At 49.3% G+C, this 23,602-nt stretch overlaps 1 protein-coding gene across 1 annotated transcript in view; it reads left to right on the top strand.

The window, feature by feature from the left end:
* CACNA1B (calcium voltage-gated channel subunit alpha1 B) overlaps nucleotides 1-23,602 on the top strand; it is a gene marked incomplete at its 3' end in the record, with an annotated part of 175,264 nt that overhangs the window by 51,967 nt on the left and 99,695 nt on the right. Inside the window, exons 10-14 of the mRNA XM_045289335.1 lie at nucleotides 2,947-3,156; nucleotides 5,894-6,006; nucleotides 11,831-11,943; nucleotides 13,055-13,186; nucleotides 13,381-13,453. Of these exons, the coding sequence (XP_045145270.1) occupies nucleotides 2,947-3,156; nucleotides 5,894-6,006; nucleotides 11,831-11,943; nucleotides 13,055-13,186; nucleotides 13,381-13,453 (641 nt within the window). The remainder of the gene's footprint in view (nucleotides 1-2,946; nucleotides 3,157-5,893; nucleotides 6,007-11,830; nucleotides 11,944-13,054; nucleotides 13,187-13,380; nucleotides 13,454-23,602) is intronic.

The raw sequence follows: 23,602 nt of genomic DNA, 5'->3' as shown, positions 1-23,602 counted from the left end.
AGTTGTTCTTCGATAACAGCTCACATGGCCTGGTTTTCCAGCGGGTTCTTTGCGCTTGCCTTGTCACTCAGTGAGCTAGTGCTGGATACTGTAGATGTGAATCGTTTCCTTGCGATTGTCCCCAGATTTGCCTTTGAAGAGCTCGGTTTCAAGAACCTCTTTCAATGGCATGTAAGATTTGATTTCGTACTTTGATAGCAAGTCATCCCTTTTCTGTGGGCTTTCAGACTGTCGCCCCAGCACTGCAGACAGCATCTTCACTTAGCCCTTGCAGCCTGTCCTGTGCCCAGTCAGTCAGCTGCTAGGGCATTCACCCCCCTGTGTGTAGGTGAGCACCCACCAGGTGCCAGCGACAGTCAAGCCACTGGGGAAACCACACTGATCAGAGCAGCTAAGCCCCTTTGGCTCTTGAGCGTCCACTCAGTTTGTGGCATCAGACAAAAGAGGAAAGGGCATGGATGATGACTAGGGGTCAGATCACGTGGCATGGGAAGACGAGGTGCTGCAGCAGATAGTGAGGGGCTTGAAGGGAAGTAGCGTTTTAGAAGCAGGAGCCCTCGTGGCATAGTGGTTTCACATGGGGCTGCTAGCTGCAAGATCAGGGGTTCAAGATCAGCACCTCCAGATGGTCTTCGGGCTGTCTACTCCTGTGAAGAGTGACAGTCTTAGAAGTCCACAGGAGCGGTTCTCCCTGTCCTGTAGGGTTACTCTGAGTCGACATCAACTCAACGGCACTGAATTTCATTTTTCGGTTTTGGCCAGAAAAGGCCCCAGGGACAATGTCTCCCTTGAGTCAAGCGTTGAAGGAGGTGAGGAAGTCAACCCAGGGGCACTGGGGGAAAGAATGGTGTGTGTGTCAGTCACGATGGGCCCAACAAAGAAGAGAGAAGAGCAGATGAGTCTGGGACCCTTCCACATTTAGGGCTCAGTCATTGGGAAAGCAGAGGTCTGCTGCTGAGAGGGCTGTGGGTCTTGTGGGAATGCTGTTCAGGCTAAGATATGTTGGGTTTAAGATGTTTCTTGGCAAAGCCGTGTAGCTGTCAAGAAAACCCGTGACTAATGGGCATACATTGGGAGAGAGGCATGAGTCTCCTACCTAAGGACAAGTGCCATCACTAGGGCGGTGTGGAAGACTGCCGACTTGTCTCCTTACAGACAGCAATTGGGTGGGTTTTACTTTATTTTCCATCACAGTTTCATGAGATAGCAGCACTGGACTTTCTGGCCTTGAGAGTAAGGTAGCTGTAGTGGGCCTGCCATCCGTGATGCGAGAGAGGTTAGTGACTTCAGGCAGGAGGCTTGCTGGTGGAGTTGGATGCTTCTAGGAACCTGAGATGCTGAAGAGCTTGACACTGGCTCCGGTAAGCAGCGGCCGACAAGAGCTCAGCACAGCCAGGGGGAGGCGTTGAGGCTAGCTGAGAAGTGCGGCCTGCCTGTGCGCAGAGACGAGACGGAGCGGAGGGCTGTCCTGGTTGGGCACTGTCCTGATGCTGATTCTCATTTCTCTCTTGGATTTAGGGGGCTTCTGATGCTAGTAGATGACACTTTATAACAATTTTTATTTCAGCCACCTGTTCAGTTTCTGATTTTAATAATTTGAGTTTTCTTTTTTCTAGTCAATCTACCAAAAGGCATGTCAATTTTGTTGCTCTTTTCAAAAGACCAACTTTTAGTTTCTGGAGTCCATGTATAATTGCCCGTTCTCTATTATTTCCTTCCTTCTGTTTGCCGTGGGTTTAGTTTGTGCTTTCTTTTCTAATTCCTTCTAGTATTCTGGAGTAGCCCTTCAATGTTCAACCAGACTGTTTACTATTCTGCCTTAGCCATTTTGCTAGGCCAGGTAGACTAGAGAAACAAATCCAGAGACACTCATATATATAAGGAAGAGCGTTATATTAAGAGAACCTCCCACCCCACCGGAAGGTGAAGCAGAGAGAGAGCGCTCTTGCAGGTCTCAGCAAGTCTCCTCGTGGTTTATCAACAGGAAGATGAAGGCACACAGAGAGAGAAAGGTCCCAGAATCTTCAAGAGAAGGCCACACCCACAAGGAGGCATCATCAGGCTGTAGACTCCACCCCCAGACTTATCTATGGAGTTGACATGAAATGATGCAACTACCACAGCCATCAATTCCTGCTTGTACTGAACCTAAAGCTTAGCATGAGCCGAAAGCTTAGGATCTTCTCAGGTTCTTTCTGGACATGAATCTACCCTGAGCATGCGTATTGCCCCTTTAAATCCTCCAGTATAATGGGCGTTTCCCCCAGGCCTTTGTCTCTCATCATCTCCTCCCCCGTCCTCTTTTCACACACACACAAACATGTACATAACTTGCGTACCATCCAAGGGCCCCAAGCCCAAGTCAGGGGTGCCAGGCCAATGGGAAGACAGGCTCTGGGCCTGGAGGCATGGACTAGCAGACACGAGCACACATACACGCGCCAGGTCAGGCTCTACTGGTCCCCATCGGGCGCAGACTGGGTTTAACCTGGACACACAAACACTTGAACCCAGCCCATGGACTGTCTCCCTGTTCCCTGAACTGGTCCTTGTGGAGAGGTCTGTGTGGGAAGGACAGTATGACCCGTCTTGGGGCATAGTAGGCCCATTGCCGCTAAGCGTGGTGATGAATTTGTGACCCTTGGGAGGGAGAGTGAGGTCCCCGCTGTAGGAAGGTTTTCAGGAAGAGAGTCACCAGGTCGAACTCATGTCTTCCTGAAGATGCTGCCAGCCTGTCAAGGAGAACGGCCTGGGGAATCCCAGGGTGGCTGGGGTGGGGGAGGTGGTATCCCACCGATCTGGGCTGAGGATGGCCAGGAACTTCGGGGCTGGTGGTGCGGGATATCCTAGTGCACTCCGGCTGAGTCCCGTGGAGAGGGACCAGAGACTGGGTGGTGTCCACCACCGGTGCCCTATGGCTGACCCCTCACCTCTTCTCCTCTGCAGGCTCCCCCTTTGCTCGTGCCAGCCTCAAGAGCGGGAAGAACGACAGCTCTTCGTATTTCCGACGGAAGGAGAAGATGTTCCGCTTCTTCATCCGCCGCATGGTGAAGGCGCAGAGCTTCTACTGGGCGGTGCTATGTGTGGTGGCGCTCAACACCCTCTGCGTGGCCATGGTGCACTACAACCAGCCACAGCAGCTCACAACTGCGCTGTGTAGGTACCAACTGGCCGGCCGGCGTGCAGCCCGAGGGCCGGGAGGCCAGGTCTTACCCAGGTCCAAGGCTGCAGCCCACAAGCTCAGGTGCACAACTCCGCCTGTCATCTCCAGAGTGGTCAGACCACTAGACCAGGGGACTTAGCTCTGGCATGTTTGCAGTGTCCTGTCTCTCAGGGCTCTTCCTGGTTTTCTTCTGACCCAAGCTGACTGCAGCTGCCCTGTCTAGGGGCCTTGACAAGCGAGGGGGAACATGCCATCTGGGCTCCTCATTTTCTCAGATCCTTGGAACTTGACCCTGGTCTGTGGTCTCCCCTGAAATCCGCAAACACCAGACTGAACTTTCGGTCCTGAGTTGGCCGCTGCCCCACCTCCCCATCCCCCTGAGGGACCAGTACACCCAGCCTGCCTGGTGCCCCTGCCTCCCAGCAGCTGAGCCACTTTGGGCTCCCACGGGGTTTCCCTCTCCCTCCCAGTGAACCCAGAAGCTGAACTCTGAGCAAAACGTGTGCTGACTGATAGGTGGACTTCTCTTCCAGGGACACAGTGAGGCCCCTGTTTGAGGAAGTTCCCTGAGTTCTGGCCTTGGGCAAGGTCTGCAGGCTGGCTTGGTCTTCAATGCTTGGGTGTGCATGTGTGAATTCACTGGTGTTTGTGTATGTAGGTGTGCACCACCTCCTGGGCCTGCTCAGCCCCCACTTCTGATCTCCCAGAACCTGCAGGTGCATGTCTGTGCGCCCTGTGTGTGTGGGCAGTCTTTTGTGCCACAGTCCAGGAGGGCTGAGTGGGTGGGCAGGGGGCACCAGGCCCCTCCCTGGAGCACCCTGTGGTCTGGCAAGTTCAAGGTAGAGGCTGCTGTCAGAGCAGGAGGCCAGGGTGGTCAGGGGTGAGACTGGAGGGAAGAGCAGGCCCAGTGGGCCCCATTCTAGGCAGGGCCCCAGGACCCAGACTGGACCCTCTGGTTTTGCTCACTTGCAGTCATCATGGCTCTGTGGGTGGTCTGAGGGCCCATCAGGAGCAGCCCTGATTTGGCCAACTCCAGGACTGCTGATCCATGGCATTAGGGTTCAGCTGCGACCCTGTCCGTCCTGGCCCTCCCTGAGCCCAGCAGCCCGGGACTGGCCGGGCTGCTCTGAGTTCCCCCTCTGGCAGTGCCTGCACTTGGTCTCTGCTGCTCACCTTCAGGGGCCCTATGAGGGGTTGGAGGGTGGTGGGAGCCCAGCCCTGTGACCTCAGGCACTAGGACTGAGCTCCTGCCAGGAGCTTGTGTGTGGAGGAGGTTCGGCAGACATGTTTGTCCCCCAGGTGGGGCCAGAGGGAGCTTGGCTTCTCACCACTCCTCGCTGGCTGGTGGAGGTGACATGAGTCAGCATCACCCTGGCCGGCCCTCTGTCCACCCAGTAGGCCCTTCTGCCCTGAGTGGTTCTGGCTAGGACCGCTGGGCCCCTGCCCTGGCCTTGCCTTCTCATCACTTACCCTACTCCGCTGGGGAGCCTTGGGTTTCTGGCTGGCTGTTGGCCGTGGGTGTGAGCTGCTCGGCTGCAGGGGCCCCGCCCAAGACCTTTTCAGGTCCTCAGGGCTCTCCGTGTCTTGTCTGAAAGGCAGGTGTCTGGTGCAGGTGCAGGAGGGGAGAGGCATGTCAAAGGCCCTAAGGCAGAGATGTCCCAAGGCCTGCTAGCCGGCCTACTGTTCTTGGTGCAGAGCTAGGTACGGAAGCCAGATGTAGGGAATGTGGGGACACTGCGGAGGTGGGTGTGGGCCCGTGCGCACCTCTTGCGGCAGCTGCTTCTGCTTTAGCCCTCCTGCGCCGAGGTCCTGCAGGCCTGAACCCAGAAGCTTGCTCATGCTTTGGGGGCCCCTGCTGCTCTGCTCTGCCTTGCCCTCTGCCGGAGCTGCTCAAGGCCTTGCGAAAGCCAGGAGCACCCCTTCCCTCTAGAGCTGGCTCCAGCAGGGCTGGGGTGTGTGCCTGAACCCCGGGGGCGGAGTGGGATGCAGGAGTGAAGGACCATGTAGCATCGCAGGGCCCTGAGCAAGGGCAGCGCCTCTTGGAAGCCTTGTGTGACCTGCCAAATTAGAGAGGCCAAGACACCAGGGTGGACAGGTGAGCAAAGCTCACATCAAACAGGGCACCTTGGGCATCTGCTCCAGTCAGCTCTCTTGCAAAGACTGGCTGAGGAGACCCCGGTCAGAGGGTGGGCCAGGACTAGCCACAGCCGATGGGCCTCTGTCTCAGGCCAGCCCCAGCCCTCCCTCTCAGTGATCCAGAGAGTACCATCCTGTAAGGTCCACCCAGCTGCGCGCCCCCCCCCCCCCCCCCCCCCCCCCCCCCCCAGTTCCTGAGCCTTCACCATGTTCAAGGTTCCACGTTCTTCCTATCCATCCATCCACCCTAGGGCCTTGGCTGTCAAAGAGCAGGTAAAGCTAAGTCCAGAGGGTCCACATCAGGCCCAGAGATGCAGACATAATGTGAGGGTGCATACCAGACCTGGGGTGGGACCCCTGAAGTCTGGTGTCCCTCTATCAGGCATAGGCCAGGCCCAGGGGGCCATGGGTCAGGTCCAGGGATCACTAACCCGCCCTGGGGAATAGTGGCCAGGCCCAGGGAGCACTGATCATATTGGGGAGTAGTGAGCAAGCCCAGTGGAGAGGGCAGGAGTCTGGAGTCCCCGATGGGCCAAAGCCAGGGTAGGAGAGTTAGCATGGGCTAACCCACCCCTCTTCTCCGGCTTCCCCTAGACTTTGCAGAGTTTGTTTTCCTGGGTCTCTTCCTCACAGAGATGTCTTTGAAGATGTACGGCCTGGGGCCCAGAAGCTACTTCCGGTCTTCTTTCAACTGCTTCGACTTTGGGGTGAGTGAGCCGCCTCCTGGAAGTCCAGTGTGCTGTACCCAGGCCAGCAGGGCTGTGGAGCAAGACCCCAGGTGAAGGAGGGGACTGTGGCCTGGCCAGACCCTGACCTTCCTGTAATCTCAATGTCCGGCCAGGTTTGCTCCTGTGATTGGGAGCCTCTTCCCCTCACCCTGGGGGTCCTCGCTCAGCAGTCTGGTTTCCCTGTCCCTCTGGGCACCTGCCTGGGCCATATCTCTTTCTGAGACTTATTGGGACCCAGAGAAATGCTCCAACTTCCTCTTGTGGCCTTGCTTGCCTTTTTGATAGTCCCCTGACCACCCTGCCCGTCCCTGTGGCACTGGCCCTCGATGAAGTCGCTGCATCCTCTCGGCCTGGGGCCTGCCTGAGGCATGTGGGCCAGGGCTTCTCCTGGGAGGCTGGAGGCTGTGGTGGTTCCAGGACCAGCCTGTCTCATGTGCCTTGAGGTGGCCTGGGGCCCTCCCCAGCCTCGGCGGCTCAGGGAGCCAGCTGGGGCATAGGATAGGGCAGGGCCAGCAAAGGTCTGTTCGTCCAACACAACAGAGCACATGGTTCTATTTGTTGCCAAGCCCACAGCCTGTGGGAGCCTGTGCCGAGTGCGGCACCCCAGAGGAGTGCCTTCCATCTGTGGAGTTCTCAGCAGCCAGGGAGGGACCCTGGGCCTGGGTGGAGGTGAAACTGCCACGTGAAGATTCCGCTTCCCTCTGCCTGGAGCCCTTCCTCTCTGCGGCTGACAGAATGTTTGCTGAGGCACTGGCCCCAGGATGGTTCGTGGCCAACGCTGCCCTGTTGGCGTGCAGGGCAGTCAGGCTTGCACCAGGCGTTCTGACCCGGGGCCGGGGCTTTGCCTGGCTGCCTGCTCTCTGTGGAGGAAGACGGGATGCACAGAGTCCTCTCTCAGCTGTGACCCCTGAGATTTCAGTAGGTGGCCAGGAAGACACCGACTCTTAGTATCGTTTGGTGTTAGACTCTGACTTGTGGCAGCCCTGTGTACAAGAGGGCTCGCTCCTGAGCCAGCCTTGCACTTGATGGCATGCTCCAGGCCAGTGTTAGGGCCACTGCCGCGTCATCCTTTGAGAGCCTCGTCTCCTCACTGACCCCCCACTCTACCAAGCATGATGCCCTCCAGCAGGGACTTGTCCCTCTGATAATATGCCCAAAGTATGAGGGATGAAGTCTCAACACTTCTCCTAAGGAGCATTCGGTTATACTTCTTCTTCTTCTTTTTTTTTTTTAATCAATTGATCAATAAAATTTATTGGGAACTCTTACAGATATCGTAACATTTCAAAGTCCAATCACATCAAGCAGTATTGTGGTACAATTGCTATCACATTCAGTTTCAAAACATTTTATTTTTTTCTTGAACTTTTTGATATCAGCTCCCCGTTGTCCCCTCCCTCCCCCACCATGCCCCCTAGGAACCCTTATTTATTTAGCCAGATCTTACACAATCCAATATATCCATTCACATTCAATTCTGATACTCAGTCCCATCGAGTGGAGTTACACAATCATCAATGCTGTCAGCCCCCCACCCCGGTTGTACTTCTAAGATGCGGTCATCTGTTCTCTGGGTGGCCTACGGTGATGTTGATTGGCTTAGGCTGCACCGTGGTTCAAAGGCATCAGTCCTCTGGTCTTCCTCCTTCGTCACCCAGCACGCATGCGCACAGGCGCACTGGAGAACACCGTGGCGGTGGCCAGGCGCACCTCAGTCCTCCAAGTGACCTCCTGTCTTTTATCAAAGAGTTCTTTGTCGATTTACTTAATGCAATATGACATTTGATTTCTTCATTGCCGCCTCCATGAATGTGGATTATGGATCTCAGTAAAAAGAAATCTTTTATAACGGCATTCGTTTCTCCATTCGTCATGAGCTTGGCTACGGGTCCAGTTATGAATACTTTTACTTTCTTTACCTTGAGGTGCAATCGTTCTGATGGCTGCAGGTGCTCCCAGGGCTCTCGGCTTCCAGCAAGCCGGCGGTGTCATCTGCAGATCCCAGACGGTTAACGAGCCTTCCTCCAGTCCCGACACCGCCTTTTTCAAGAATCGCTTCTCAGATGATGTGTCAGCATACTGATCACATCAGCACAGCGAAAGGATGCAACCTTGCATCGTGATTTTTAAACCATGTGGCACCCCTTTGTTCTGATCGAAAGGTTGCCCCTTGATCCATGTACGGGTTCCACGTGAGCACAATGGTGTGATCTGGAATTCCCACTCTTTGCAGGGGTGTACCTGGTTGGTTGGGAGGGAGCCACGTCGTCGAATGCCTTTGAATAGAAGACTCGTCTGGCAGTCTCTGCTTTCAGTCAAGATCCATTTCACGTCAGCAATGGCATGTCTCTTTCGACATCCTTTTCTGAATTTGGCCTGAATTTCTGGCAGCTCCCTGTCGATGCTGCTACTGCTACTTTAGACTTATCATCAGCAAACTTTTTCTTGGTCACCTTTCTTTGAAACAGCTGCAAATATGGGACTCTTCCAGTCACTTGCCCAGGTAGTGGAACCGTCTTCCAAATTAGAAATAGATGAGCGAGTGCTTCGAGCACTGCCTCGCGGCGGCCAGGTCCAGGACCCTGGTGTTCCACCAGTGCGTGCCTGCAGCTTGGGCTCCTCCTTCTGTACCAGTGGTTTGTGAGCATACGCGACCCCTGAAGTGGCTGGCTATTGACCTGCCGTTTCTGATACAGTGAGGGCGTGTTCCTTCCAGCTTCTTTCGGTGCCTCCAGCGTTGTTTAGTATTTGCCTGTATAACCCTTCCACATTTGAGCCGAGGCCTGAAGTCTCCCTCCGTTCTTTCGGCCTGAGAAATGCTGAGTGTGTTCTTTCCTTTCAGTTTTCCAAGCTAATAAAACTTTGTACGTTTCGTTATACGGGGTTCCTTTGTCTTGTCAAGCTGCCCTTCGGAATTTTCTGTTCAACTTTTTAACTCTTTCATTTTTTCCCCATTGTTTAAACTTTTCTACCTTGAAGAATATGGTCTTTTTTTAATTTCCAGTTTTTCAAATGACCATTTGCTTTCTTTGAGTCCAGTGTTCATGATGCCATCCCACAACTGGTCTTGTCATCAGTCCTCATAGCCAGTGTCAAGTCTGGTTTGAGACGGCCTCTAAACCCAGGTGAGGTGCACTGAAGGTTGTGTTTTTGGCGATCATGAGGCTTGTTTTAATTTTCTTCACCTTCAACGTGAACTTCCCTAGGAGCAGTCGATGGACTGGCCCCCAGCCTTGTTTTGGCTGCTGATGTGGGGCTTCTCCACCTTCTCTGTCCATAGAGGCAGTCAGTCACCTGGAGTCCTAACAAGGTGATCCAGTGAGGTCTAGGTGTGTAATCACCCTTTCTGTTGTTCCAGAAAGGGAGTCTGCACTGAACAAGTTGTTAGTCTCACAAAACGCTGTATATAATCTCTTTGCAACTTTCAACTGTGCTGTGGTTTTCAACTACTGATCTTTCTGCTCAGTTTCTAACCTTTGCATTCCGATCACCATCTGTCTCAGTGCATCCTGCTTACATGTCTGACCCGTTTCAGACTGCAGAATAGGGAGGAGTTGTTGAAGTGTATCTTCATCTTCTAACTGGATCCCAGGACATGGGGATTGTTGGCATGCAGGGATTGAACTTTATTAGTTATCTGTTGCTGCATAAAAAATTATACCAGAATTTAGCAGTTGAACGCAACAACCATTGGTGGCCTGATAGTTTCTGTGGGCACAGTAAAAGGTGCAGGGGTGGCCATATCCAGCCTCCTCTGGCTTCCTTATTGCCAAGAGGCAGAGGCCGGGCATGCCTCCACCCTCCTTTACCTGGTCCTGCACCAATCGTTCCTTCCACGCCATTTGACTTCCATGTTTGGTTCAATAATTTGTTGCAATGGCCACACAGAACTCACAATTGTCATCCTTGAGGGGGTCGTTAGGGAGTAATTATGCCTGTCACTTTGTCCTACCGCGGTGGCCTGTGGGTGGCTGCGATGCTGGAAGCTGTCTCACTGGTATTTCAAATGCCAGCAGGGTCCCCCAGAGTGAAGAGGTTTCAGTAGAGCTTCCACACTCAGAACAGACTGGGAGGAAGGAACAGGCCACTGAAAACCCCGTGGAGAGCATCAAACCATCGTCAGTTCCTGAGAGCCCAACAGGCAGAAGCAGAGCCTCCTCGGGGATCCTGCCCAAGATGATCCCTCAGGTCAGAAAGCACTCAGCACAGGACCAGGACGAGCTGCCTTCTCAAAGTAGAGTCCGCCATGATGGCGTGGGCGGAAGAAAGGCTGCAGCAGGAAAGCCTCTGGAACCGTCATTTTTGAATGGGACACAACTCAAATTGAGAAGAAACAACTGCAAATATCAATTAATAAGTTGAAGTTGGAATGTGCGAAGTACGAACCTAGGAAAATTGGGAGTCATTAAAAATTGAATGGAACACAGAAAAATCAATATCCTAGGTATTAGTGGGCTGAAATGGACTGGCCTTGGCCGTTTTGAATCCGAAAATCATGTGACTTACTGTGCTGGGAAGGACACACAGTCAAGAGGCATGTCCTTGCCTTCGTTCTCAAAAAGGACATTTCAAGATCTATCTGGAAGGTCCAATGCTGTCTGTGATAGGATACTGTCAGTCTCAGCGGTTCTCCACCATGGGTCGTGACCCCTTTGGGGGTCGGATGACCCTTTCTCAGGGGTCGCCCAGTTCATAATAGTAGCAAAATTACAGTTATGAAGTAGCAACAAAAATAATTGTATGGTTGGGGGTCACTGCAGCATGAGCAGCTGTATTAAAGGGTCGCGGCATTAGGAAGGTTGAGAACCACTGGTCTATCTGAATACAAGGAAATCCAATCAATACAACTCTTTGGATTTGTGCAACAAAGATTAAAGGTAGTGACAAAGGAATGAAAGAACTTTACCCAAGACAGATTCAAGCCTCCAGTTGCAATACTGGAAGATTCTATGGGCAGAATGTTGAACGATGCAGGGAAAGTCCCAAGAAGATGGAAAGAACACAGAGCTCATCCACTCGTGCGCGTCACTCGGGACGAGGCATTTGGCGATCTTAGCAAGTCATATGCCTCCTGCCATTTCCCCGCTCGTCACTGAATTTCTTCAGGAGGCTCGAACCTTGGCTAATACGTGAACAGAGTGCAGGGAAGGGACTTTGGTGAGGCCTCCACTAGAGTAGCAGAATGTGTGTCAGGTAGTGGGGCCAGCCACACACACAGAGGACAGAGAGGACCACGCTGACTATGGGCCCTGGCAGATCGGGATCGGTGTCCTGCCCGAGGGCTGGGGGTGAGAGTCCTCACCCAGTCTGACCAGGTGGCTCTGCGCCAAGTCTACGCTCGAGTGGGGTGTAGGGGAGGAGGGCGCCCCTCACTCACGGCTTTCCCTGGGTTTCTGGTGTCCAGGTAACCTCCACCCACCCAGCCTTGAAGCCGATGGTGACTATGTGCTGGCTCCTGGTCCTCAGTTCATGAGACCCTCTGAGTGAGTGCAGTGGGGGGCTTAGAAGGAGGCCCTTTGCTTCATACCAGGAGAGGCTGGCTGACCACTGTGCCTAGATGAGGCAGTAGACCAGGTGGCTCCGGGACCCATTGGGAAAATCGCAGGTCTGGCCCTGTATTCCTGTGTCCTCCTGAATCAGTGTCCCAAAGGTCCCTGGACAACGTAGCAGCGGAAGGTGTGTGCCTTGCGCTACAGATGGGGGCAGGATGGAGCTGGCAGAGAGGCAGGCACTCGTCCTCCAGATGCTTGCGAGCACCCTGCACATGCCGCACATACCCACGGCACTGCTGCCTCTGCTGCAGGTCATTGTGGGGAGCATTTTCGAAGTGGTCTGGGCAGCCATCAAGCCGGGGACCTCCTTTGGGATCAGCGTGCTGCGGGCGCTCCGGCTGCTGCGCATTTTCAAGGTCACCAAGTAGGTAGTAGGTATCGGGCTGGGGATTGGGACGGAGGGGCCCCCAACCCCAGGGTGCAGCCTCGCCTGGCAAGAGGTCAGGGTGTCCTGGGAGGAGGAATGTACAGGGCTCCAGGGTTTTCTCCAGCCCATCTGTCCTCTGCCCTCTGAGGAGGGTCATCACCGTCCTGTCAGGCAACTGTATGTGGGCCTAGGAGTCTGAGGAGTCAGCTGGAAGAGGAGAACCCCGAGTTATCCGACAGTGGGGGGCATCCCAGTGAGGATGCAGTGAGGGAGGGTCGCGGGACAGAAGTTGCTGGGAGTGGAGCATGTGGCTGGAGGGGCTATAGGATGGCGGCGTCCTGTCGGTATGGATGGTATGGGGTATGTAGGTTGGGGAGATGGTGAGTGAGGGGAAGAGGAGACGGGTAGGAGGGAGGGTGCTAGGATGGGGGGTGTGGGGGAGGATGCTGAATATGTGCAGAGGAAGATGTTGGGGTGTGGGAGAGGATGTAGGGAGAATATAGGTGGAGGATAAGGGAAGAGGATGTAGGGTGTTGGGAGAGGAGAATGCTGGGGTGTAGGGGCTGTCAGGGTGTGGGGGTGGGGCTGGCTCCATGTGCCCCAGGTCACGTGTGTGCCTGAAGGATGGTCCTCCAGGCACATGTGGCTGCAGTTGGGTGGGATTGGAGGGTGGAGGGTAGAGCTAGCCACTCAGCTGGTCACCAGTCAACACGGCCATGTGCTGTTCCTCAGGCCCTGCTTGGGGGGGGAGGGGGGCAGATGATGGACAAGGGTGCAGGAGGGTTGTGGGGAAGTGCAGAGAGGCCAGAGGCTGGGGGCTCCCCCAACAGTGGCTTGGGCCTCGGCGACTCAGGCCCACCCTGCCCATCTGAGCGCCCAGTGCCTGGTTCCTGCCGTCGGGCTCTTTGCTGAAGCAGCAGCCCTAGCTGTGCCCTGTAGGACTGGGTGTCCCACTGGATGTTGGGGTGCTGGTGAGGATAATCAGGGTTTAGATGTGGCACCCAGTGGATGGAGGGCTCGAGAAAGGCGGGGTGTTCGCACTGGGCCGAGCTCACCGGCCCGCAGATGCGTGCCAGGGCCGGACTCGGAGCAGCCCTGCCGCCCCCAGGTACTGGAGCTCCCTGCGGAACCTGGTGGTGTCGCTGCTCAACTCCATGAAGTCCATCATCAGCCTCCTCTTCCTGCTCTTCCTCTTCATCGTGGTCTTTGCTCTGCTGGGGATGCAGCTATTTGGGGGCCAGTAAGTGGGGGCCCCGGGGAGGTCGAGCAGAAAGCTGGCTGCCCTGTTCAGGGGCTGGCAGGGGTTCCAGGGTGCCCCAGGCTGGTGGCACCAAGAAAGCAACCTTCCTTCCCTGCGGCCCCCTCCCGACACCTGCGACCTCCCAGGCTTGGTCCTGTGGCGCTGGCTCTTCCCGAGACTCCCTGTTCCCTCAGGTTCAACTTCCAGGAGGAGACTCCCACCACCAACTTCGACACCTTTCCTGCGGCTATCCTCACCGTCTTCCAGGTAAGGCTATGCCTGACCGCCCCGCCTCCCCTCCTGGCTGCAGACCAAACCCAAACCCAGTTTGCTCCAAACCCAATGGAGTCCATTCCACAGGGCGTACCACAAAACACCAGCAGGGAGCCAGGTGGGTGGGCCTGCAGTGCTCTAGCCTCAGGGCGGGCAGGGGTGGGGAGACCACCCATTTCTGCAGGCCAGGGAAAGGGCAGCACTTATCCTCCTGGGTAATGGGCAGACACGGGGCTTCTGGCCACCCATTTGCCGCAGACCTGGAGTCAATGTCCGCCTTGTGTCCTCTGAGAACAAGATCCCAGGCCGCCATAGACATCTTCTACCAACATCTCTGGCACTCCTGGTTCTTCTGTGCCAGGGACCAGTCCAGCCACGGCTCTCAGGAACGCCACAGCCGTGGGCAGGACCTAGGTGCTGGGTGGCCTGGACCCGGTGGAGGAGTCATTTTCAAGGGGTAGTTTGGGTGCTTTCCCTTCACTGCGTTATTACCCCATCAAGGCTTCCCAGGCCTGGGCTTCCTGATAGCCTGGCATCCCAAAAGACCAGTGCCAGTGCTGGTGCCACAGCAGAGACTGCAGGTGGCCAGGTCCTGCTTCACTCTCAGAGACTCTGGAAGACCCTGGGGCTGCCTGTGCTCCAGACTTGACCCCTGCCTCTGGGCTGCTGACCTGATGCCTGGGCCACCCCGAGGTGTGAGGAAAAGGGCCCTTTGGTGTCCACTCTCAAAGGGAGAGATGCATCCAGGAGACGGGTCAAACCTGTGAAGATGGGCTGGCAGACCTCCTTTGCTAACATCGGGGTGGGGAGGAGACAAGGTCAGCATCAGCCTCGAGTTGGTTCTTGTGCAGTGCCCCTTCACCCCCATCATCCCGCCATGCCAGGCGTTGCGCCAGTGCTGGCCCAGCTGATCCTGCTGTGCCACACTCAGCTCTGCAGCCAGCGCTGCTCGTTTGTGGCTGTGGCCACACAAAACTCAGAGACCGTCCTCAGAGGTAGGAGCTTAGTAAGAAGATTCAGTTTATCATTCAGGACCAGGGTCAACTTGGAAGCAGCAGGAACAACGCAGGATACACTTCTTTGATCAGGACCACTTGGGGCTGACCCATAGGCAGGTTTCTCTCCTGGCCTCCTGAGAACAGCCTTCCTCTCGGCCTTTCAGGTCAGGCTTCCCACATCTCCCCCAGGACAGGCTGGGATCCTCTTCATCTCCTGAGGACGCACTTCTCTTAGACCCTGAGGACAGGCCTGCTCTTGGCCCCCTCAGGTGTGCTTCTTTCAGCCCCCTCAGGAGGGTCTATTCGCAACCCCCCGAGAACAGGCTTCCTCTTGGCCCGTCAGGACAAGCTCCTCTGGCCCTGGTCAACTGCCCTGTTTGAGCACGGCTATAAAGCTCTTTAGTTCTACCGCTGAGTGCTGGAGACTCCACCACTGTCAGCAGGCCTCCTGTCTGAAGGCTCTTAGCTCTCTTGCTCAGTGGTTTGCAAGCCCACAGCAGCCACCTGCCTGTCCTGGGCCTCTGCTGCCTGTCTCATGCTGTCTTCATTTGTTCCAACTCTGTCTCCTGGGTGTAGAAGGTGCTCAGCACAGAAACCTGGGGCCAAAGGAAACGTTGCACTGTGCTTGGTGGTCAAGAGGTACCCTCTGCCTCTGGGATTGAATCCCAAGGATGACCAATCCCCTACAAGAATGCTATGACCTTTCTTTACATAGTCTCACCCCCAAAGTCCCATTACCTTGTTTGCATAATTGGCAGGTTGTTTGATTCCTTTGCTAGGTTGGAAGCATCTTGTGTACATAGTCTCACCCATCATTTTTGTGAGAGTCACAAGTGGGCTTCAAGGGTCAGATGAAAGCAATCCCTTGTACCACACAACCAAGCTGGGTGGTTGGCGAAAGGAGTAGTTGGTCCTAATTTTTGGCACCCAGAGATTCTCTCAGACCACCCGCCTTCCGATTCTCTTCCCCTGTGTGCTTTGATTGGGGGGCTGTGGCAATACCCTCACTCTCTCTGCTTCCCTGTGTCCTATCTGGGTGGAGCCTAGCTGCTCACCACCAGCAGAGACTACCCCACCGGGTGAGCGCCCTTGTCTGGCAAGGCCTGTGTTGTTCTCATTGCCCGCCCCCTTCCTGATTCCTCCTCTGAGTTGCACTGCAGCTTCTCCCACACGCAGATTCCCTAAATGTGAGGGTACTTGTCAGCCTGGTGCTGGTGTCACTCTCAGGCCAGGGACTTCCACAATGGGGTATCGGAAACATGTTGACTACTTGGTGGGTGACCAGATCACCATCACCTTTGGTGACAAAGAGAAGCATGATCTCCAACATGGGGCTTCTGTCAAAGGGTGGTCCCATTCTCTTGTGGGGTGTTCACCTGCCTGGTGGTGAAGAGACAGCAGATGATGGAAAGAAGTCACTTCTTCCTGTGGGGTCATGGGACATGGCTGCCCAGCATCTTGCAGATCATGAAAGGGGACTTGGGCAGGGTGTTCCAGGCAGAGCAATGAGAGTGGGGAGGAGAGTTGGGGGTGGGAAGAACAAAGGGTGTGAGAGAGAAGATGCTGGAGGGTTGGCAGGGGCCAGGTTGAAGCTCTTCCGAGGGGCCATGGGAAGTTGCCAGCAGGACGTCTAAGCTCCTTTTGTGACCAGACCTCTGCTCTGTTGGTTTTGTTGCAGGAAGGGACCTAGCATGTCTGTAGGCAGCCAATGAGGAAGAAGTGGCTGAAGATAGGAGAACAAAATGGGGTTTTCTAAATAGTGTTGCTCTGAGTTTAGATTCACTCTTGCTGTAAACACGGCAATAAGGTAACTGATTGTTTAAAACCAAAAAGACCTAGCTGAAGATCTAAAACAGACTTTCCGTGGGCAAGAAATGGAACAGAAACATATGGCAAGAGACAACAGGGCCCCCAGGATCCAGGTCTGGAAAGAGGCCAGGTCTGAAGCTGTGTAGGTGCAGCTCAGCTGCCCGGGAACCCTGGGGAAATGCCCTGGTCCTTCTTAGGAGGCTGTGGAGATTTGAGATCTGATTATGGCTAGAGGAGACCAAGATGGGTTCAAGGGAAGGACCAGAGCCAACAACTGGCTCAGGGCCAGGCCTGTGGTTCCCACAAGATGACTCAAGAACAGAACCCTGAGATGCCAGGATGCGGGCCCCCTGCTTTTGAATGGAGAGGGGCCCAGGGAGGGTGTGTGACAGGGAAGAACAATTGCGAACCAAAACCAGGTGATAGCTTGACACTACAGACGATGGCCAGCACAATCTACGTTGGAAGATGAAATCACTCCTAAAGAAATGCAAATGAGGTAATAGGACAAATCAATAAATGCTTGATGATCTATATAGAGGAGACCCTAAAATATTCGCACGCACGCACCAACAAAACCCACCAAAACAAACATTAAAAACTATTCAGGCTAATAAGTGAATGTAACAAAGTTGCAAGATGCAAAGTCAACACAAAAACATCAGTTGCATTTCTACTGTAAGCAAGCAAAAATAGAAGCAAAAAAAATTGCTTCATTTACAGTAGTATCAAAAAGAATAAAATACTTAGGAATAAACTTAAGCAAAGTGAAAGGATTGTATGCTAAAGACTACAAAGCATTGCTGAAAGAAATTAAAGAAGGTATAAATAAATGGGAAGTCATTTTGTGCTCAGGGATTGGAAGATGGTAATATCATCCAGTGATACATAGATTTGACGGAATGCCTGTCAATATTCTAATTTTGATATTTTTCACACAAGTAGAAGAACCCATCCTACAATTCAGATGAAATTTCAAAGAATCCAGAATAGCAAAAACAATCTTGAAAAAGAACACAGAGGAATCACACTTCTGATTTCAAAACTTAACTACAAAGCTACTGTATTAAAATAGTGTGGCGTTAACATAAAGATAGCTATTTAATACAATGAAATAAAATAACCTAGAAATAAACTTTCACACATATGGTCAAGCGATTTCCAACAGTGATGTCAAGATTATTTATTCATGGGGACAGACAGTTTTTTCAACAAATGGTGCTGGGACAACTGGAAAGCCAGATGCAATAAAACTGATTAAGTAAGAACTCTGGATCTGGCAAAGTTATCCAGCTATACCCAGATGATCAACACTGAGAGTTTGTTGCTACTAGATCCTCCCTGCTTTGGTTTATAATTTCATTTGTTTCCTATGTGACTTCAAAGGAAAATGTGTAAAAGAATAATTAACAATTTATGTTAGGGGGCATACAAGTATAAAGCTGTAATCTGTAACAATAGCAACATAAAGGGGGAGGGATGGAAATCTATAGGAGTAGAGTTTGTATACTATTTAAATTAATTTACAATCATTCAACTACTTTGTCATAAATTTAAAATGCCATTTGTAATTCCTACATAACCACTAGGAAATAATTTTTTAAATGCACAGAAAGAAAAGAGTCTAAAAATGTATACTAAAAAAAAATTCAACTAAATACACAAAAAGCATATAAGATACAGAAAACAGTACTTAAGTGGCAGAAGAAAGTACATAATTGAACTCTCCAATGAAAACGAACATATTGGCATACTGAATTTTAAAAATGAAACAAAAATCATGCCCATGTATATGATGTCCATAAGAGACTCATTTTAGGTATAAAGACACCAAAGAGTTCAATTAAAAAAGCTTCATGCTAAATTAAAAAAAAAAAAGAACACAAAGAGTTTGAAAGAAAGTTGGAGATAAAGGACCTTATATTTGTTAAAAGATTAATTCCATCAAGAAGTTATAACAACAAAAGAAGTTATAACAAATCTAAACATATACACATTTAATAGAACTCCATAAAATATCAAACAAATATTGAGAAAATTAAAGAGAGCAATAGACAGTTCTATAATAAGAGATGGAGGACTCAACCCCCAACTTTTAATAATGGATAGCACAAATGGGAGATCAATAATGAAATGGAAGAGTTGAACAACACTATAATCAACTCGATGTAAAAATGTATATACAGAGCACACCAATCAATAACAGTAGAATGCACCTTCTCATAAACACCTGAAACATTCAAACCAGAACACAGCAGACACAAATCTTAATAAATTTAGAAAGATTGAAATAATAAATTCCCAATCACTATGCAATGAAACAGTAAATAAAGAACTGAAAAATTATGTATATATAGAAACTGAACAGTTCACTCTTATAGAAATAAAGAGCCAAAAGTTTCAAGGAAAACGTTTCAGGGGAAATGTGCATACCTGTATTCAGGAAACAAAAACCAAAGCATCAGAACATACTGCTCTTGGATACCATCAGTTTGGTTCCAACTCCTAGTTAGCCTGCATACCCCAGAATGAAGCACTTCCCGGTGCTGCACCACCCTCGCAATCCTTGCTGTGAACACAGCATTGCTTCCCGTGTCAGTTCATCTCGTTGAGGCTCGTCCTCTTTGTCACTGACCCTGTACTTTACCGAGCAGGCTGTCCTTTTCTGAGGACTGGCCCCTCCTGACAACATGTCCAAAGTATGTGAGACAAAGTCTCAACATGTTTGCTTCCAAGAAACATTCTGTCTGTACTTCCTCCAAAAGAGATTTTGTTCTTCTGACAGTGCATGGTATATTTAATCATTTTTGCCAGCACCAGGATTCAAATGCATGAGTTCTTTAGTCATTCTAATTTGTTTATATATTGGATGCAGCAAAAGCAGTGTTCAGAAGGGAATTTGTAATTGTAGATGTCTACCAGCATTGCCTGTTACCACCACTCTTGTTTAATACAGTCCTGGAAGCCTTAGCCAGAGCTGTCAGACATCACAAAGATAATAAAGGCATCCAAACTGGTAGAGAAGAAGCAAAACTCCCTTTTTTCACAGATGACATAATCCTATATATAGAAAACTTCAGAGACTCAAACAATTGCTGGAAGTAACACACAAGCAGTTCATGAAAGAAGAAGAAAATGTTCTAAAATTGATTGGGATAATGATTGTACAATTCCTCTTGATATGATTGAACTATTGAATTACATGATATGTGGGTTATGTCCCAATAAAACTTTTTAAAAATTGCTGGAACTAATTGAAAGATTGGCAACAGAGCAGCATCAACATACAAGAATCAATTGGATTCTTGAATATTAAAGAGGAGCATTCTGAAAGGAAATTAAAAGAATAATACCATTTACAATAGCTACCAAAAGATAAAATACTTAAGAATAAATCTAACCAGAGAAACAAATGACTTATACAGAGAAAATTTAAAAAAACACTTCTACAAGAAACCAAAAGACACGTAAATGGAAGAAGGTCACATGCTCATGGATAGGAAGACTTAATGGAGCGAAAATGTCAATATTACTGAGCACACTCTATAAAAACAATGCAATTTTGGTCCAAGTCCAAGCACAATTCTTCAATGAGATGGAAAATTAATCACCAACTTCATATGGAAAGTAAACAAACCTGGAATAAACAAAACTTATTTTTTTACAAATGGGAGACCTCTCACTCCCTGATTTCCAAATTTAATATACAAACCCTGTAATCAAAACAGCTTGGTATTGGTATGGAGATAGATTTGTATACCAATAGATTAGAACAGAGAAACTTGAAATAGAACCAAGTACCTACAGACATATGATTTTTGATAAAAGACTGAAACATGTTAAGTAGGGAAGAGATAGTTGGTTTTTTGTGTGTGTTTTTTTTCTCTCCAACAAATGGTGCTGAAAAAATTGCATCTCCACCTGCAAAGCAGTAAAACAGGGCCCGTACCTCACACGACACACAAAATGAACTCAAGATGATTAAAGACCTAACAGTCGTAAGTGAAAAATAAGACAGACTTTAAATCCCTAAAACAAGGCATAAAATCCACACCAAACATAATAAAAAACTTTCACACTACAGAAGACAAAATAGAGGACTGGGACCTTCTAAAACATTGTGTACATGAAGAAAATTCCATCAAATGAATAAAAAGAGAACCCACAGATTGGGGGAAAATATTTGGCAATGATGTATCAGATAAAGGGCTAATTTAAAAAATCTATAGTAACTACACCATCTTAATAAAAACACAAATAACCCAATTAAAAAATAGGCACAAAACATGAATAGACAATGTAATAAACATGACATCCAGATGGCCAACAATCATGAAGAAATGCTAGTGATCATTTACTACTTTAAGAGAACTAAAAAGTAAAACAACAGTGAGATACCACTACACTGACATTCTTAGCAAAATAAAAAATAATGAATGCTGGAAAGGATGTGAAGAGATTGGAATGCTCATACATTGCTGGTGAGAATGCAGACTTGTACAGCTACTATGGAGAACAGTATGGCGCTTCCTTAAACAAATGCAAATAGAAATACCGTATGAGCCTGCCATCTATCTACTTGGGATATACCCTAAAGAAACACAGGACAAAACATAAACAGATATATGCACACCCAGTTTGTCACAGCAATTTGTGTAAGAGGAAAAGTATAGAAGCAACCAAAAGCCCTGTCTGGAAAAAAACCCGACAACACCCTGTCTGTGAAGTAACAGATAAGTAAATTCTGGTAAATACACTCAATAGAATAGTATGCATCTTTAAACAATAATAATGAGACTCAAATACTTCATCATATGGACAAAATTGAAAGGCATTATGCTTAGCAAAGTTAGTCATTTTCACAAAGATAAATTTTTCATGACATCATTATTATAAAGGAAGAAAAAATGGTTTTCACACCAAAGGAAAAGACTGGGGAGGCAGGGGGAGAGGGAGGGATGAAGGGAGAGAGGTTGGGGGTGGGAGGGAGGAACCACATGGGGGCAGAGTATTACTGTGGTCCCACAAATAAGAGGGAAAAATAATAAAAAAAAATTTTTTTTTAAAAGAAGGATCACAAACTAAAAAAATTCTTTAATGTCCTTACCCATCAGATCTAATCACTGGTCTGAGTAGTTGTAAAAAGAGGAAAAGAAAAATTGAAACTAAGGAAAAAATTTTAAATAGAGAATGGTTTCAAATAACAGCTTTATGCTTTAAGGAATGAGAAAAGGAAGAGCAAACTAGCTTCAAGGTGAGTAGCAGAAGAAAATAATAAAAGTTATAACAGATCAACAAAATTGAGAATAGGAAATAAACCACAAATAGATCATTTAAAAAAAAAATCAACATTACAAACCTTTAGCTAGATTGAATAAGAAAAAAAAGAGGACTCAAATTACTAGTATCAGAAATGAAAGGGGGCATTACTACAGACTTTATTGAAATGAGGGGATTATAAGAGAATATTATGAACAACTAACCAGATGAACTGTGAAACACACAGACTACTAAAATGGACGCAAGAGAGGAAATCCAAAAACTTATACAAACAGATTGAATCATCAGTCAAAAATCTTCCAACAAAGAAAAATTCGGTACCAGATGATTTCACTGATATGACACATTTAAAGAATTACCATTAACACTGCTCATACACTTCCAAAAACTTGACAACAGTTTCTAACTTATTCCATAGGCCAGCATTACACTGATTGGGAAGCCAAAGATACACAAAAAACTATAGGTCAATATATTTTTTTGACATAGCTGCAAACATTCTCAAGTACCAGCAAACCAAATCCAGTATCATATCAAAAGGATTATAGATCATGTACCGTGAAGGTAATCACAAGAAGGCAAGGGCAGTTCAGCATATGAAAACTACTGGGTGATAAGCCAAACCAACCAACCTGTGGCGGTTGAATCAGTTCTAACACCCAGCAATTCCACATGTTGCGGAGTAAAACCGCTCCATCTGTTTTCTTGTTCTACTGTATTGACTGTGTAGTTACTGTGATGCTAGAAGCTATACCACAGATAGTTCAAATACCAGCAAGGTCAGCCCATAGTGGACATGTGGCAGTAGATTTCCTAGATTCAGGAGAAGGACCTAGTGATCTACTTCTGAAAAATAGACTAGCCCGTGAAATCTTTAGAAATAGCAGTGGAGCATTGTTTGATACTATGTTGGAATATGAACCCTTCAGGCCTGGAAGGCCTCCAAAGTACCGGTAGAGAAGAACCACTCCCTCAGAGTAGAGCTGATCTTAATGATAGCAACAGAGTACAGTTGTCATTTGCTGATGTGGCACAACTTATGAGGAGAAGAAATAGCTGCAAACTCCCATTAACATTTGGAACATGAAATGTATGAAGTGTAGATCTAGGAAATTTTGATATTGTCCAGTATGAAATGGAGCCTGTAAAGATGGATTTTGTAGACATCAGTGAACTGAAATGTGCTGGCATTGGACAGTCGGATGGTCTATTGTGGGGATGGTAGATTGGAGAGGAGTGGCATCACATCCATCTCCAAGGACATTTCAAGATCTGTCCTGAAGGAGAATGCGATCAGTGGTGGGATGATATCCACATGCTCACAAGCAAACTTATATGACTATTGTTCACATTTACACACGAATGTCAAAGATGAAGACATGGACGTTTACGAGCTCTGTGATCTGAAATGGATCAGACATGCAATCAAAGTGCATGGACAGCTGCTGGTGTTTGTATGCAAACATTTGGAAACAAAAGCAGCACAGTAGTTGGAAAACATGGCCTTAGTGATAGAAACAAAACTGGAGATCAAATGGTACACTTTGTAAGACCAATAACTTAGTCAATGCAAGTGCCTCTTAAAAAACAACACAAACAGCAATTATACACATGGACCTTGCCAGATGGGACACATGGGAGTCAAACATGGCATCTGTGGAAAGCGGTGATGAGGAACCTCAGACAGAACAAGACCAGGGGTTGACTGTAACATAAACCATTACTTGCTCGCATTGCATGTTCAAGTGGGAACTGGCAAAAGGGAAAACAAGCCCGTGAGAACTAACTGTGACCTCGCGTACATTCTATCTTAATTTACAGACCTTCTCAAGTATAGACTTGGCACACTGAACTCTGATGAAGGACCAGACAAGTTGTGCAAGGACCTCATACGTGAAGAAAGGAAAAGGTCATTAAAAAGACAGGAAAGAATGAAAAGACCAAAGTGGATGTCAGAAGCGACTCTGAAACTTGCTTTTGAACACAGAGTAGTAGCTAAAGCAAATGGGACGGAAGATGTCCAAGGGCAGCTTGAGAACACAAACTAAAATATCAA

This window comes from Echinops telfairi, unplaced genomic scaffold, assembly GCF_000313985.2.
Source record: "Echinops telfairi isolate 266 unplaced genomic scaffold, ASM31398v2 ScPeMD7_25;HRSCAF=90, whole genome shotgun sequence".
Taxonomy (NCBI): Eukaryota; Metazoa; Chordata; class Mammalia; order Afrosoricida; family Tenrecidae; genus Echinops; species Echinops telfairi.
This window is presented reverse-complemented; position numbering and strand designations above follow the sequence as displayed.